Source organism: Chionomys nivalis, chromosome X (genome assembly GCF_950005125.1).
Source record: "Chionomys nivalis chromosome X, mChiNiv1.1, whole genome shotgun sequence".
NCBI classification, from domain to species: domain Eukaryota; kingdom Metazoa; phylum Chordata; class Mammalia; order Rodentia; family Cricetidae; genus Chionomys; species Chionomys nivalis.
Window position 1 is genome coordinate 91,809,750 of NC_080112.1, and position 16,793 is coordinate 91,826,542.

The 16,793-nt window shown below is 38.2% G+C and overlaps 1 protein-coding gene across 8 annotated transcripts in view; it reads right to left on the reverse strand.

Annotated features, from left to right (window-relative positions):
- Pak3 (p21 (RAC1) activated kinase 3) overlaps positions 1-16,793 on the reverse strand; it is a 266,630-nt gene that overhangs the window by 34,698 nt on the left and 215,139 nt on the right. For all 8 annotated transcript variants that reach the window (XM_057759182.1, XM_057759181.1, XM_057759179.1 and 5 more), the window contains one exon: positions 13,301-13,364. In XM_057759182.1, the coding sequence (XP_057615165.1) occupies positions 13,301-13,364 (64 nt within the window). The remainder of the gene's footprint in view (positions 1-13,300; positions 13,365-16,793) is intronic.

Sequence of the window (16,793 nt, forward strand, 5' to 3'; positions counted from 1 at the left end):
ATGTATAGCTGAGCTAATTCCCGGAGAGATACGGCATGACATTGGCAAACAGATTCTTCAAGATAGACTCATTGTTGTCTTGCACTTTCACTCCAGATTTTTCCTACACATTTGCATGCTAAAAATCACTATGGAGATGAGTTTTTATGATTGTCCTAAAATTATAAATGAAGGAACACGGCTGCACATGCAGACACACTTATGAAGTACTGCAGACTATGAAATTGAGCTTTCTTTATGGAGGGCAGCTTGGGAATTTTAAATGCATATATTAATTGATACAAAAATTCTACACTTAGCAAGTTATCCCAATAATTTTGCATAAATGTAAAATGATTTATTTGCAAAGATTATTACTGAAACCTTGTTTATAATAGAAATATGTCAGAAAAAGCCATAAATGTCTATCAATAGAGCCAGGGTTAACTAAATTGTGGTACATACAAATGTAAAGCATATCAGGCACACATTAAAAGAGCAAAATACCTATGTGTCACCACCTCTTAACCACAGGCACATAACAGAAAAAGGGCTGTTGAATATGTCACCATTTAAGGTAAAATGCATCCATACCAAATAGGTAAAGATTCCTCCCTCCAAAAAAGAGCTTCCTTATAAGCTGCTCCTAAGAATACATCATGTATACTAATGCTCTTTAGCATTGGTTTTCCTTCACCAAATGCCATACAGAAAATACACACTGGGTCGAAATATGAGTCAATATGAGATTTAGATGTTTAGACAGAGGAATTGTCAGAATTGGAAAAAAAGGCCAAACAATTTTATAGTTTATGTCCTTTCAACTCAAGAGCTAGATATGATAAATATGCTTTTTCTAGTACTCTCTCAAAACTGACGCAGAGAAAGGAACTACCATTAGCCAAAGATTTAGTCTGACCATTAAAAAAATGGATGAAAATAATTGAAACAAATGGAAAATAAAATGCTCCATGAATTTATAAATATATTTTTGAATATAAAGGAAAGCCTTCGTGATGGAAGTGATGTTGAGTATTAATTCATTATATTGAAATTTGACAATTAAGAAAGAAAGAATTTATCTTGATTGCTCTGTATATTTCATAGTAACCAAAGAATCCTAGGTGATCAAACAAAGGTGTTTTCAACAAAAATATGGAAGCCAGTAAGCATAAAAGTAATGATGGATACAGAAAATCACTATTTTATAATCCTTAATAAAATGATTTTTTAGCAATAATCATCAACAGATAAAACTATCATATGGAAGTCTGGTGATCTGTATATGTGAGGAACAATCACCCTTTGAATCTTCCTACTAACCCACACCTCACCAAAATATGGAACAATCAAGTCCTTCATCCTGATGTAATATAACAGGAAACACCACCACCTATGAAGGATCTTGCCAAAAATTGAATCTGAATCTAATTTGTAATTCTGTAGCTTCCATTTGTAGGAAATACAGGGAACAGATGAACAGTTCTGTGGCACCAAGTGAAACTAACAGACAAGACCAGCAATGGTGCCTTCTACCAGACAATGGCCAGTTTCTTTTTTTTTTTTTTTTTTTTTTTTTTTTTTGGTTTTTCGAGCCAGGGTTTCTCTGTGGCTTTGGAGCCTGTCCTGGAACTAGCTCTGTAGACCAGGCTGGTCTCGAACTCACAGAGATCCGCCTGCCTCTGCCTCCCGAGTGCTGGGATTAAAGGCGTGCGCCACCACGCCCGGCAATGGCCAGTTTCTTTAACACGTCCATGGTGGTGGAAAAGGAGAACATGAAAGATGAAAGGTGGTGTTACAGTACGGAAATGTAAGGGCAAACTGAGCACAATGTGTAGATTATCTGAGGGTTAATTTTATCAGGAAAACTATAAAATAACAATGTGAAACAACTGAGAGTTAGAGGCTATTATGCAACTATTAATTTGGGGATGTCATACTGTCATTGTGAGCTTACTAAAAAAAAAACCTGTGGATGTTAAATTTGGGCGATATGAATATGGGTGTTATTATACAATTTTTTCTACTTTGTGTACATTTGGAAATTTGAAACAAAAGTTGGAAAAATGATATAGTAGATATAAACATTTATATAAAAGTAATAGCATAGATAGTTACATAAATGAACAGTGAAAGTACAAATTCAGAAAATGACAATTTTAATACTACATGGTCGTGTTATTGTGGAAGATAACATATCCATAGACAGATTCACACATGGATTTTTCATCTCAAATATCTTAGGTGGAAGTTAGATTATTATGTTTATATGCCTCTCAGGGTCTCCCAAGAGCTCTAGCAAATTATAAAACCAGTGATGTTGAAGATGCCTAGAAAGATACTGAGTTCTTCTGTTTGTGAAAAATGAAAATGAAAATCTACCAAATCAATATATCATTTTATATAATGTATAGTTTTCAATATGTAAGTGGGAGAAAATGAGCAAGCTAAACACTATAAGGGGTCATTTAAACAATTTTACATCTAACAGCATGTGCAATCACGAAAGGCAAAACTAAAACTATTTTAAGAATTGTTTTATAGTTCAACATCTAACAGCATGTGCAATCACGAAAGGCAAAACTAAAACTATTTTAAGAATTGTTTTATAGTTCAGCTTATATTCAAGCATATATGTGGTATGAAGAAATATGTTATTGAGTGCAATTGGAAACAGTGAATCTGAAAAAATATCTTACAAATGAAACAATAGTAAGTGACACACACTTCATTATGCATTCTTCTACAAATTACTGATGTTATACTGCTATGTCCAACTAGTATGGACTCAAAAACGAAGCTTACACAAACAATGAAAACGAAGTATTGAATTTTCTCTATGAAATCTATCTTCCCAGTTTTTGCCCTGCAATCTTGTCTACTTCCCCTCTCCAGGTGGATGACTATACGATTTTCTTTGTGTTCACTTTCTTATTTAGCTTCTCTAGGATCACAAATTATATGCTCAATGTTCTTTATTTATGGCTAGAAACCGATTATGAGTGAGTACATCCCATGTTCCTCTTTTTGTGTCTGGGATACCTCACTCAGGATAGTGTTTTCTATTTCCATCCATTTGCACGCAAAATTCGAGAAGTCATTGTTTTTTACCGCTGAGTAGTACTCTAATATGTATATATTCCACACTTTCTTCATCCATTCCTCCATTGAAGGGCATCTAGGTTGTTTCCAGGTTTTGGCTATTACAAACAATGCTGCTATGAACATAGTTGAACAGATACTTTTGTCATTTGATGGGGCATCTCTTGGGTATATTCCCAATAGTGGTATTACTGGATCTTGGGGTAGGTTGATCCCAAATTTCCTGAGAAATCGCCACACTGATTTCCAAAGTGGTTGCACAAGTTTGCATTCCCACCAGCAATGAATGAGTGTGCCCCTTTCTCCACAACCTCTCCAGCAAAGGCTATCATTGGTGTTTTTGATTTTAGCAATTCTGACAGGTGTAAGATGGTATCTCAAAGTTGTTTTAATTTGCATTTCCCTTATGGCTAAAGAGGTTGAGCATGACCTTAAGTGTCTTTTGGCCATTTGAATTTCTTCTGTTGAGAATTCTCTGTTCAGTTCAGTGCCCCATTTTTTTATTGGGTTAATTAGCATTTTAAAGTCTAGTTTCTTGAGTTCTTTATATATTTTGGAACTTGTGGGTGAGGTGGCATGGGGCAAAGGGGAAATGGGATGAGAAACATGAGAAGGGGAGGATGGGAGGAGCTCGGGGGATTGGGATGGTTGGGATATAGGAAGGGTGGTTACGGGAACAGCGAAGTATATATCCTAAGGGAGCCATCTTAGGGTTGGCAAGAGACTTGACTCTAGAGGGGTTCGCAGGTGTCCAGGGAGATGTCCCCAGCTGGTACCTTGGGCAACTGAGGAGAGGGAACCTGAAATGACCCTATCCTATACTGATGAATGTCTTACATATCACCTTAGAACCTTCATCTGGCGATGGATCGAGGTAGAGACAGAGACTCAATTTGGAGCAACCGTCTGAGCTCTTAAGGTCCAAATGAGGAGCAGAAGGAGGGAGAACATGAGCAAGGAAATCAGGACCACGAGGGATGCACCCACCCACTGTGACAGTGGATCTGATTTATTGGGAGCCCACCAAGGCCAGCTCGTCTGGGACTGAATAAGCATGGGTTGAAACTGGACTCTCTGAGCATGGCGGACAATGAAGGCTGATGAGAAGCCAAGGACAATGGCACTAGGTTTCGATCCTAATACATGAACTGGCTTTGTGGGGGCTTAGCCTGTTTAGACGCTCACCTTCCTGGACGTAGATAGAAGACCTTCGTCTTCCCGCAGGGCAGAGAATTTGGACTGCTCTTCAGTATCGAAAGGGAGGGGGAATGGTGTGGGGGGGTGGAGAAGAGGAGTGGGGATAGGGGGAGGGAAGTGGGGGGAGGGGGCAATATTTGGGAGGAGGGGAGGGAAATGGGAAACGGGGAGCAGGTGGAAATATTAATTAAAAAAATAAAAAAAATAAAAAAAAACAACAAAAAAAGAAATCTTCCAAGGACTCCATTGTTGCAAGCCTTGTCTCCAGCAGGCGGCGCTATTGAGAAATTGGTGGTTCGTGAAAGTGCTAACTGTATGTATAGGTTGATCCAATGATGAGTTAGTAGCTGATTGAACTATTAAGAGATAGTGGTCAAGACCATGTTGGAGAGACCCACAGAAACAGCTTATCTGAGCTAGTAGAAGTTTATTGACTCCAGACTGATAGCGGGAGAACCTGCATAGGACCAAACTATGCCCTCTGAATGTGGGTGCCAGTTGTGTGCCTTGGGCAGTCTGTGGGGTCACTGGCAGTGGGACCAGCATTTATCCCTAGTGCTCGAATTGACTTTTTGGAGCCCATTCTCTTTGGAGGGACACCTTCCTCAGCCTTAATATAGAGGGTGGATCTTGGTCCTGTCTCAAAGTGATGTGCCCAACTTTGTTGACTCTCCATGGGAAGCCTTACCCTCTCTGAGAAGTGGATGGGGGGTGAATTTGGGGCAAGTGGGAGGAAGGGAGGAAGTGGGAATTGGGATAGGCATGTACAGTTTGAAAAGATCATTTTAAAAAATAAATTAATTAATTAAAAATAGATAGTATCTGGTTGGAGGAAGTGGTTCTCTAAAGATCTGCCTTTGACCAGTTTATCATGTTACTGGTCCGTCTTGCAATTCCCTTTGCTTTCTGATTGCTATGAAGTAGGTAGCTTTAATTTGTCACAGCCTTTTGTAATTATTTCTATCTTGCTTAAGAGCAATGAAATTAGCATATCAAGGACGGAAACATGTGAAACATTGAGCCAAAATTTAAAAAAAATGTTTCATTAAATTGTTTAATGTCAGTTATTTCGCCAAAGCAAAGAAATGGTGACACACACACATTGCAACCTATATGGATCAATTTGTTTCATAACATATCCCTACCTGTCATTCTAGCATTCTATTCTTTTCATTAGAAGTCTGTGCTGTGGACTGTTCATTTTCCACAGAACTGTTACTGTTCCTTTCAGTTTTCTCCTTTTCCAATGGGAATTCAACAAATACTGAGTATTTATACCAGACACTGTTGTAGATCTTGGGACATGAAGGTGGATAAAACTTATAGTCTAGATATCTCTGTACTTCCTCTCCCACCCCATCCTTTCCCCATCTCCACAATCCCATTCCCTTATGTTCTCATTCCCCATTCTCTCCCTACCCCCAGTTTAACCAGGAGATCTTATCTATTTCCCAGGGTTTTCCTTGTTACCTAGCTTCTCTGAAGCTGTGGGTTGTGATCTAGTTATCCTTTGCTTTACATTGAGTATCTACTTATGAGTGAGTAGATACCATGTTTGTCTTTCTGAGTCTGGGTTACCTCACTCAAGATGATTTTTTCTAGCTCTATCCATTTTATCCATTTGCCTGCAAATCTCATGATGTTATTGGTTTTTTTTCAGCTGAGCAATACTGCATTGTGAAAATGTACCCTATTTTCTTTATCCATTCTTTGGTTGAAGAGCATCTAGGTTGTTTCCAGGTTATGGCTGTTGCAAATAATGCTGCTATGAACATCGTTGATCAAGTGTCCTTACGGTATGATTGAGCATCCTTGGGGTAAATGCCCAAGAGTGGTAGTGCTGAGTCCTGAGGATTCCCAATTTTCTGAGAAACCACTTCTGCATGGGACTGAACCAGACCCTCTGCATGTGGGTGACAGTTTTGTAGGCTGGTCTGTTTGTGGGACCCCTGGCAGTGGGATCGGGATCTATCCCTAGTGCATAAGCTGACTTTTTGAAGACCATTCTATTTGGTGTGATGCCTTCCTTGCTCAGCCTTGATGCAGGAGTGGGAGTGGGGGGTTGGTCCTGCTTCAATTGAATGTGCCAGCCTTTGTTGACTCCAGGCTTTGTTGACTCTCCCTTTCTGCAGAATCAATAGGAGTGGGTTGGGGAAGGTAGGAGGAGGGGGAGGAAGGGAAGGAGGAAGAACTGTGCTTGGTATATAAAATGAATAAAAAAATAAAATACTAAAAATAATAAATAAAACTTAGTTTAAAGCAAATATTCATTTAGTTTATTTCAAGTGGAAATCCCATGGTCTCCACTTGTTAAGTTCTTATACCTTTTTAAATTATAACTAAAATGGTCCCATTTCTACAAATAATTTTCATAGTCCCTTCCTTGGATGTAAATCATTTGTCCATCCTCTTTAGCCCCTTATCTTTTTATAACTGCATTATAATATCCATTATATTCCATTCCATGTAATAAGGCTGAGTTTCTCACCCCAAATAATAACTAAAAAATAATAGCTAATATGGATGGAGTGATTAACCATGTGACATGTGCCGAGTTAAGCACTTGAAAGGCCTCTTCTTGTTTGCTTTTCAATCTTAGAAAGCAAGCATATTCTGATTTACTATAAACAGGAAAACGCACATTAAGGAAATTAACATGGTCATGGTCTTTGGAGTTCAGACTTTCACCTTCTTTTTCATTAATTGCTCCAAAATTATCCTGATTCTATAGTTTTCAAACGTTTTAAGACAATGTATAAGTACTATATATAAGCCATCACAGGTGTAATCTATGGGAGTCATAAGGAAGGAAGACAGAAAAGGTCAATGAGGACCTGGGCAGCTCAAGAGGGAGTCAAGGGAAGATGGTAGAATGAGTGCATACACCAATACAGAGGAAATGCACATCAGTGGGGGTGGATCTGCCCCGCTTTCCCCCTTCTCCTCCATTTTTTTAAAATCTACTGTGAATGGAACCTAGATACCATAATTGATAAGTAAGTGCCATTGCAGACATTAGCTTATTTCTTAATACAATAATGCATTTCTTTTTGCTGGACATTCATGGAGTTGATTAATATAAAGGTCATGGTGTACTCCCTAAACCTGGTTCTTTATATGGAGAGTAGGGTTGAGACAGGGTTTCTCTATGTAGCCCTGGCTGTCCTAGGGCTCACGATGTAGACCAGGCCGTCCTCAAACTCAGAGATCTCCCTGCCTCCACATTCTGACTGCTGGGATTAGAAGTGTCTGGTACCATGCTCAGCCCACAACCTGGTTCTTAATTATAGTTTTACATTAAACATAGTCGGTGCTCAACTATAGTTCACTAAATTTAAAAATTTGCTATCCTGGATCTCTACCAGTTTAGATCTGTATTTTTTTTTTTTTTACAAAAAATTACAACCTACTAATATTATTGAGAAAAGACACTATGAGTTGGAAAGAAGAGGTGATCATTTTTTCAGTGCATTCTCATTAATTAATTTAAACATATCAGTGAAGTATGAGTGAGGCAGCTGCCCGCATTTTAAGTCCCAGCCTTTGTCATACTGCTATGCTTATTTGAGACGTGTACAGACTTCCAGCAAAGGCTGCTGGCAGAAGAGAAATAAATTATTCATTTATCTTATTGGACTCCATTTACCATCTATTCTCGTTTACATAACTATCATAGCGAGAAAATGCCTTAACACTGTTCTAGAGTTAATGACAATTTCAGTACTATCTGTTTCCCTCTCTTTTTCCTTCCTTCCCTTCTATCATTTTATTTTCGTCTCTCTTTCTCTACACATCATATCAAAATGTCTAGGTTTGGTGCTCAACTATAGAGCATCTTTCATAGAAAACTTAGTGAAATTCTGTCATTTTTAAAGCTTGCGCTCACAGTTATGGCTCCAATGATTAGACATGAAGTTCTGAGTTTGATTTATGGTCGATGGAACTTAATTTTATGGCCCTAGGCCTGAATGTTGGGATGGCAGAATCCCATACTGGAAAAATGTAGTTTTCCAAGCCAATGAGGGTGATTAATGAAGAGGTTTTTCTCAAATTCAGCTCTGAAGAGTAAGTTTTTGTGCTCTCTGGAGCTGGAAATAGGGGTTGATTGTTCCTAGCACTAAATGGTTAGTGACAGGATTTTGAAAGCCACCATAACAATAGGTAAAGCAAAACAATAAAAACCAAGCTTTAATGAAAAGAGAAGAAAACCACTGTGTCTTGGAAGTAGAGACTCGACTGCTTAGTGTAGGGCAGTAATTTATGGAAAAATCAGTTGTGAGCCATTAAAGTAAAAGCAAATTTAATATAAGTGGATTTTTATCTAAAGAAAATATTTTCTTCATTCACCCAAAACCTTAACAGTGGGCAATAACTTTTTAAAAAGCAAAAGAATGATTAAATTAAAATAAATATAATAAAATAAATTATAAAATCCCAATAAATAAACTTAAGCCTTTACATTATACCCTAAAAGCTATTCTTAAAGTATTCTTTGATTTTAATTGGTAAAAACCTTGGTTTTTATATTATGATTATTTTGTTGTGTGTGTGTGTGTGTGTGAAAATTGTCAGTGAAAGGTGAAAGCAACATGCATGAAAAAGATAGATGTGCGACATACACCAGAGGAGCAACAGTGCAATGTGACTGGGGAAGACCAAGTCATCATGAAAGAAAAAGAGATGAAGATGCATTGAGAAAATGAGTGATTAAAAAAAAAAGGCAGAAAAGACATGGCTATAAAGAAGAGCTAGTTGGACAAAGACTTTCATTAGTCCAACAATTTTTTTTTTTTTTTACTGATGCAAAATGAATCCCAGAGAGATGGGACCCACAGCAGGCAATCTTTGAGCCTTGTTATTCCTAATTGCACACAAAATCTAAGGACCCACTAAATACAACATAGGTGCCAGCATGCCACGCTTAGCAGTGCGCTGGACACTGAAGGAGACAAAAGAAGAAATACAATAGACGTCCTGATCTCTATGAACTTACTATGACTGAACTCTCAGCTGGTTTAATCATTTTTAAAAATCATGTACTCTCTGGGAATTTAAAACAGATGTATCTGCTGCAGCAAATGGGTTCTATACAGTTTATTTAAAATTGTGCATGAATTCTTGGTTTTCTTTTCATCCTCCTCTTCATCTTTTTCTTTTGTGACAGGGTCTCATGCAGCCCAGGCTAGTGTCAAGCTTGCTATGTAGCTGAGGATGATTTTGAGCACCTAATCCTCTTTCCTTCATCTCCTGAGTGCTAAGATTAACAATGTACCAACATGTTTAGACTATTCCCTTTAATTTTAGAGTATAAATATTTTATAAAGGTATTTATATACAACTTTTTTTTTTTACCTTTAGAAGTTCAGGTATGATTAGCACTCACAAAAGGAAATCTTTTTGGTGAGTGGTATTAATCCGACTCCATTATCTGGAATATTTGAAACTATTTCTTAAGCACTTTTGTTTGTTCTGTTATTGCTTGTTTCACTTTTTTTTTTTTTTTTTTGGTTTTTCGAGACAGGGTTTCTCTGTGGTTTTGGAGTCTGTCCTGGAACTAGCTCTTGTAGACCAGGCTGGACTCGAACTCACAGAGATCCACCTGCCTCTGCCTCCCAAGTGCTGGGATTAAAGGCGTGCGCCACCACCGCCCGGCTTGTTTCACTTTTTTAACTTTAATGATATTTCCATTGAGTTGTATCTTAGTGGAAACAAATAATCAAAATAAAACTGCATTTCCCATTCTCATTTCTCAGAAAACTGTTATGTCACAATGTGCTTTTGCTGAAAATATAATGTAAAATGTGTTTTCCATTAGAAATACACTGATTTGTTAACAAAATCAAAACTGTCAAAAATTAGATTCCATAAACCTAAAAGCTTCCGCACCACAGGACTCAATAGAATAAAGCGAAAACTCGAAGAATACACAGAATGTGAGAAAATGCATGTGGAAAAATCAATCTGAGAAGAATCTAGAATATATAAGGAACTATAGAACCTCAATAACAAAAAAAGAAAGGAAGAGAGGGAGGGAGGGAGGGAGGGAGGGAGGGAGGGAGGGAGGGAGGGAGGGAGGGAGAGGGAGGGAGGGAGAAGGATAGAAGAAAAGATAAAAGGAATGAGAGAAGTCCCAAATTCCACACAAATAGTAAATAGATCTAAATAGAAAACTTTCAAAAGCTGATACATGGCCAATGGGGACATGAAAAAATGATAATATCATAAATAATTATGGAAATTCAAATCAAAGCTGTAATGATATATCATTTTGCCAGAAGAATAATGGCTAGTACCAGAAAGATAAAAGGTAAGAAGTGCTGGTGACAATGTGGAGAAAGGGGAATTTTTGTACACTGTTAGTGAGAATTTAAACTAGTATACACATTGTACCTTATGATCCTGGAATCTCACTGCTGGGTATATATTCCTAGGAAATTAAATCAGAATATCTAAAAGATATGATTACTCCAGTACAGTCTGCAATAGCCAAGAAGTAGAATCAAATGAGGTCTATCAGCTAATGAATTGCTCGAGAGATAACGGTACACATACTCTGTTGCTTTATGTTTATGTCATGTTGACACAGGCTAGAGTCATTTGGGAAGACAGAACCTCAATTGAGAAAATGCCCTCCCCTTTTTAGGCAAACCTGTGGACATTTTCTTCATTAGTGATTGATGTAGCAGGACTCAGTCCATTGTGGGTGGAGCCAGCCCTGGAAAAATAGTCCTGGGGTGTATAAGAAAACAGGCTGAGCAAACCAAGTTAAGCAAACCAGTAAGCAGCACCCCTCCATGACTTCTGCGGCAGTTCCTGCCTCCAAGTTCTTTCCCTGGGTTTCTGCCCTAACTTCCTTCAGTGATGAAGGAAGTGTTAAGATAAATAAATTTTTTCCTTCCTAAGTTACTTTTGGTCATGGTGTGTAATCACAGCAATATAAGCCCAAGACATACATAATGAAATACTACTCAAGGAACACAAAAGATGACATATTGTCACTTGGGACAATGTGGATACAACTGGAGTTCATTATGTTGAGCGAAATATGCCAAGAACAAAAAAGCAAACACCGTATAATTGCATCCATATGTGAAAGATAAAAAACAAAATTGATCTGATAGAAGTTGAGGGCCAAATGGTGGATACTCAAGGCTGGGTACGGTAGGGGAGAAGGAAGAACGGAGGAAGGCAGGTCAACAGATAAGGAGTCACAGTTAGATAGCAGTGAGAAGTGTCTTTGCGTTATTACAATGTAGAATAGCCACAATGATAATGCAATGTCCATTTTCTTAACGCTAAAAGGAAGTTTTTCTGAACGTTCTCACCATAAAGCAAAGCTAGACACATGAGGAGAGCATTGTATTGACTCTGATTTGCACATCATGCAACACATTTTTAATTTCTGTCTTGTTACAACATGTGTACAACATCTGTGTGTGTACACATGCGTGCCTGTACATGCCATGGTGCGTGTGTGGATCCAGGGACCTTTTGGAGTCAATTCTCTCCTTCCACTGTGGATTCTGGCAATCGATCACAGGTGGTCAGGATTTCATGGCAGGTTTTTACCTGCTGAGCCAGTTCTCCCACCACACCATACAGGTGCAATATAAATGCATGAATGAAAGCAGCAGATCACTGCTCGTATGTACAATTATTGTGTGTCAATTAAAGATTAATGTTTAAAAATATAAAAATATAATGTGAACTATACTTTAAATACAGAACTACATTAAAAGTTCCACAAAACAGAAATCTGTTTAGTAATATATTTCCTTTAGACCAGTGGTTCTCCACCTTCCTAATGCTGTGGCCCTTTAATACAGTTATGTATATTGTGGTGATCCCAACCTGTTGTAAATGTAGCTATCATGAGGAACAATGAGTACCTGTGGTGCTCTTCCCCCAAACAGTGCACATCCATCCATTCAAAACCTTTCCATTATGCTCAGGGGGTGTGTTCATGCACAGTGCAGCTACGCATGGAGGTCAGAAAAGGCATTGGATCCTTTTAAGCTGCAACCACGAGTGAATGTGAGACACCTGCCATGGATGCTGTTCTCTGTGTACCCACTCTACCACAGAATCATCTCTGCAGAGTTTACCCTCCCTTGATCTTAACCAAACACAGAAGAATTAAATCAAAAGCCAACTTTTCTGTGTTCCCACAGTATATAGTATTGTCTTTTTGAAATTTGTCTTTTGTGTTTTTTTTTTCTTCTTGGACAGGAAGAAAGTTAGTTGAAACTTACATAAGGACTTGAGAAGGTACATCTCCTATTAAACATTATTACATTCCCCAGGGCCTCATATTTAGTTGAACACTAGGGCACAATGTAAATATATATGATATATGCATTTAAGTTGCAGAGTAGATGACCCCTACCTCAATCCCTAGTGAATGATTATGATTAAAAATTGGTTTACGTTTCTAGTTGATGTTAGGATCATCTAAGGAATTTTTATAAGATTATTATTCCTGGAGTGTGATTCAAACGTCTGGCAAGGTGGACCTGAAAATCTATGTCTTTAACAAATACAGTAGGGAAAATGGCAAACCTGGTCTCATTTCAGTCCTGTTGGTTTATTTTGTCAGTGTTCAAGATAGTCAACCCTGCTCAACCTGTACTTTCTCATACTCATTCTGCTCATGCTCTGTTTGATTAAGAAGCAGGATTTAATCAATATGCGCATTTGGATGAAAAAGGACAACTTATCAAGAGCTTTCAGATAAGCTAGATTTTCTTCTGACTCTACTGCTTTTCTAGATAAAGTATGTGACTGTGCATATGCTATAGCAATCAAAATATCCCTGCAAAGTTCAATGATAGTGAAAGTTCAATGCTAATGATGTGTTCAGTCACCAAGCAACCTACCAGCAGGAAAAGCTCATATTGAGAATACAAAACACAAGTGCAATGCAGAAAACAGGAGGCATGAATTGGTGGAATCATTGAGATGTTCACGAATTTTAATGTACATGTTGGACTTCTTGTTGGTATTTCAAATAAGAATCACTTACCCTTGACCAATTTTTTCAAATCTTGTATATTTTTTCTTTGGGTCCCCAACACTCACAATGCTTCCTGAGGAGGGTGGGGAGAGAGAGAGAGAAAGATTGAAACTGATTGATTTGCTTTTAACAGTAAAATTGGAGGCATCAAAGTCAATAACTTTCACAATTCATATGGAATATGTACTTAATTTGTTTAAAATACACTAAAATATATTAGTTAAAATAGTGATAATAATCTATACTGCTTATACTAAATACTGTTCATATCTGGGAAATAAAAATGAACTGAACACAATCCAGCATTCACAAATTTTTCTCATAAAATAGATACTATAGATTAGGGGATTATACCTAAAATTTATACCCATTATTTATTCAAACAGTTTTCTGAATTAGAATAAAGACAATAATTCCACTATATTCAGTTCTGTAAGATGAATACCTATACTGAGTATTTACTGTTCCCTAGTTCCATGTTAAGGGGATGATTATATAGGGGTGGGTCTAACGAGTATATATATATATATATATATATATATATATATATATATATATATATCTTATGAGTCTACCAGTGCTCTAAACATTTGACCAGAATTACTGGAATATGATTTAATCATCATAAAGTATATAGTTCATTGTTTTTTTTGTGTAGCTCATACATATATCTGTATTCATGCATGTGTGTTCTTGGACATGGGTGTGTGTGTGAGAACAGGAGACTTCTGAGAAGAGGACACAGTCTGGGCCCAGCCACAGAAGAGTTAAGATGTGACTGCCTGCCTCCCCTGAATAAGGTACCAAGCCACGCGGCTAACATAGGCAAGAATAATAAGCTAATATAAGTTATAAGAGTTAATAAGAAGCCTGAGCTAATGGGCCAATCAGTTTATAACTAATGTAGACCTCTGTGTGATTTCTTTGGGACTTAACAATTGAGGGAACTGGGCAGGACAGAAACCTCCGGACAGCATGTCTGCATGAATGGAGCCCACAGATTCACATTAGGTGCCTTCCTGTATGACCTTCACTTAATTTCTGACATATGGATTCTTTATGAACTTGGAACACACTGATTTGGCAAGACTGGCAGGCAACCTCTCCATTTCTGCTTCCCTCTTGCTAGGGTTACATGTGTGACCACCCATATATTTAGGTGTGTACTGGAGATCTGAACTCAGGTGTGACAACCACTTCGGTAAGAGAGTAATCGCTTTCACCACTCAATGTTTTTCAGAGTTGTGTGACCCTCACCATTATATACTATTTTTTAATTAATCATTTTTGTGGCTAGGGTGACAGCTCAGTATTTATAGCACATGCAAGTGTAAGGACCAGAGTCATAGCCCCAATAACACACAGAAAATGTCAATTGGGCATCGGGGTCCAACTGTAATCCCGGTGCTTAGAAGACAGAGATGGGACCCTGAAGGAAGGGGCTAGCAAGAATACCTGTTTCAAAGAGCTTGGGCTTAATTGACTTAATCGAGAGACCATGTCTTGGTGACTAAGGTAAAGAGTGACCAAGTAAAACTCCCAACCTAGAGCCTCCACATGCACCTGCACACATGTGCACCTGCACAGGCATGTGTTCATACTTGTGTGAGCCCACATATGCAGGCACAATGCATAGACATGCAAAGGATAGCAACAATTAAACATTCCACAAAGAAACATTGAGCATATTATCGGTTACTTTTTTGTTGTTTGAAAGCAGAGTTGGGGTGTAATGTGTCTATTTTAAAACAGGCTAACACATAGATGTTCGTAACAAAGGAGGGGTGCTTCTCGGAAACAAATGTTGGCTTCTCTAAGAGAGGCATGGCATACTTCATTGTCTTTATGATGGTGGTGCGTGAGATTTCAATGAGATTTTGAAGCTATTGTCTTCCCTGGCTTCCTAAGAAAGCTAACTGAGAGGTACCTGACAGGACAGCAGTCGATAAGATGAAACTCTAAATGGCAGAGCTGCAGGAAGGTATGAGCAGTCACTCTTAACTATCCCTAGCTAAGCTTGCAAAAGTTCCTCCTCACTGCAGGACCAAGTCCAGATTCCTTAGTTGAATACAGTAGGCCATTTATCATCCAGCCCCATCTGGTTTTTACCTAACCAAGCTAAGTAGCAATTATTCTTCTGCTGTCTTTTCCCTTCCTGCTTTAAATCTTAGGAGAAGTCTCACCATCCAGGGGATTTGCTCCTTGCATATGCCTCTCTAGTCTCCTTTCTAAGTTATGACGTGCTAATTCTCACCCAAATGCAACCTCACAGCAGCTTCCTTTCCAAAGTCTTCTATGATTACTGTAATGAGACTGACAAACTTTCGTTTTTCCGGACAGAGTTTCTCTGTGTAACCTTGGCTCTTCTGAAACTTGCTTTGTAGACCAGGCTGGCCTCGAACTTAGAAAGATCTACCTACCTCCGACTCCTGAGTGCTGAGATTAAAGGCTTGTGCCACCACTACCTGGTGAAACTGACATACTTTTATTTGAAACCAGGAAATCTGTGTTTTCGTCCCTTTAATGTCGGTTCCCAGGGCAATGGTTGTCAGTGAACAAGTAAGTGAATGAAAATAAAATAATACATATTCAAATAGAGTACAATATATTATAGATAATACCTCACACTAATTTAGGTGACTGTCTCCTGGCCTAGTGGACACTATAATTAAAACCTAATAATTGACAGTAGACATTCAGAAAAAACAATCTGATGAATATTTCAGTTATGAATTACATATCAGGTATGGGCTTTATCATTGATGGGATTTATTTGGTTAAAGAAGGATAACCTTGAACTTCTGATCCTCCTGGACACTGGGATGACAGGTGAGCACCACTGGACCCTGCTAGTATGGTATTGGGGCTAGAATCCACAGCTTCTGGTAATGACAGTTAAGCATTCTATCAATCGAGCCATACTCCTGACTGCTGGGTTTTGGTCTTTAATTTTTGTCTCTATTTTTTGACAGTTTCATACTGGTTATGTTTTATCCTTTCATACTGGTTATGTTTTATCCTTTCCCCCTTTCTCTCTTCTTTTGCTTTGTATTGGTAATGGATATTCTTGTTTCAGTTGGGTTAGTAAGACAGATGTTGTGAGAGTTTTACAATCCATTTGTTCAGGCAGCGATGACGTCTAAGTCATTTCTTGCATTCACTACTTATACATGGTGTTTACTTAGTCCTAGGCCTGTATCTGTTTTTTTTCCTTGACTCCATTTTCAATTCGCTCCTTCCTTAATTCTGCTGCTACTGTTGGACTCTCCTCATCTCTCGATCCAATGGTCTCCTAACTGGACATTCTTTTACCAGGTTCTATCATGCCCATCCAGACTCTGCGCATCTCTCAGGATACTTTAAGTACAGACCTGGTGGTCAGATGAGTCTCTGCTGTTGATAGCAGAGACACCTGATACCTATAGTGAAGGCCCAATGTCCTTGTCATGGAATGCAATGATCATCAAGACCTGTTCATTGCATCCTTTACAACCAGGATGTT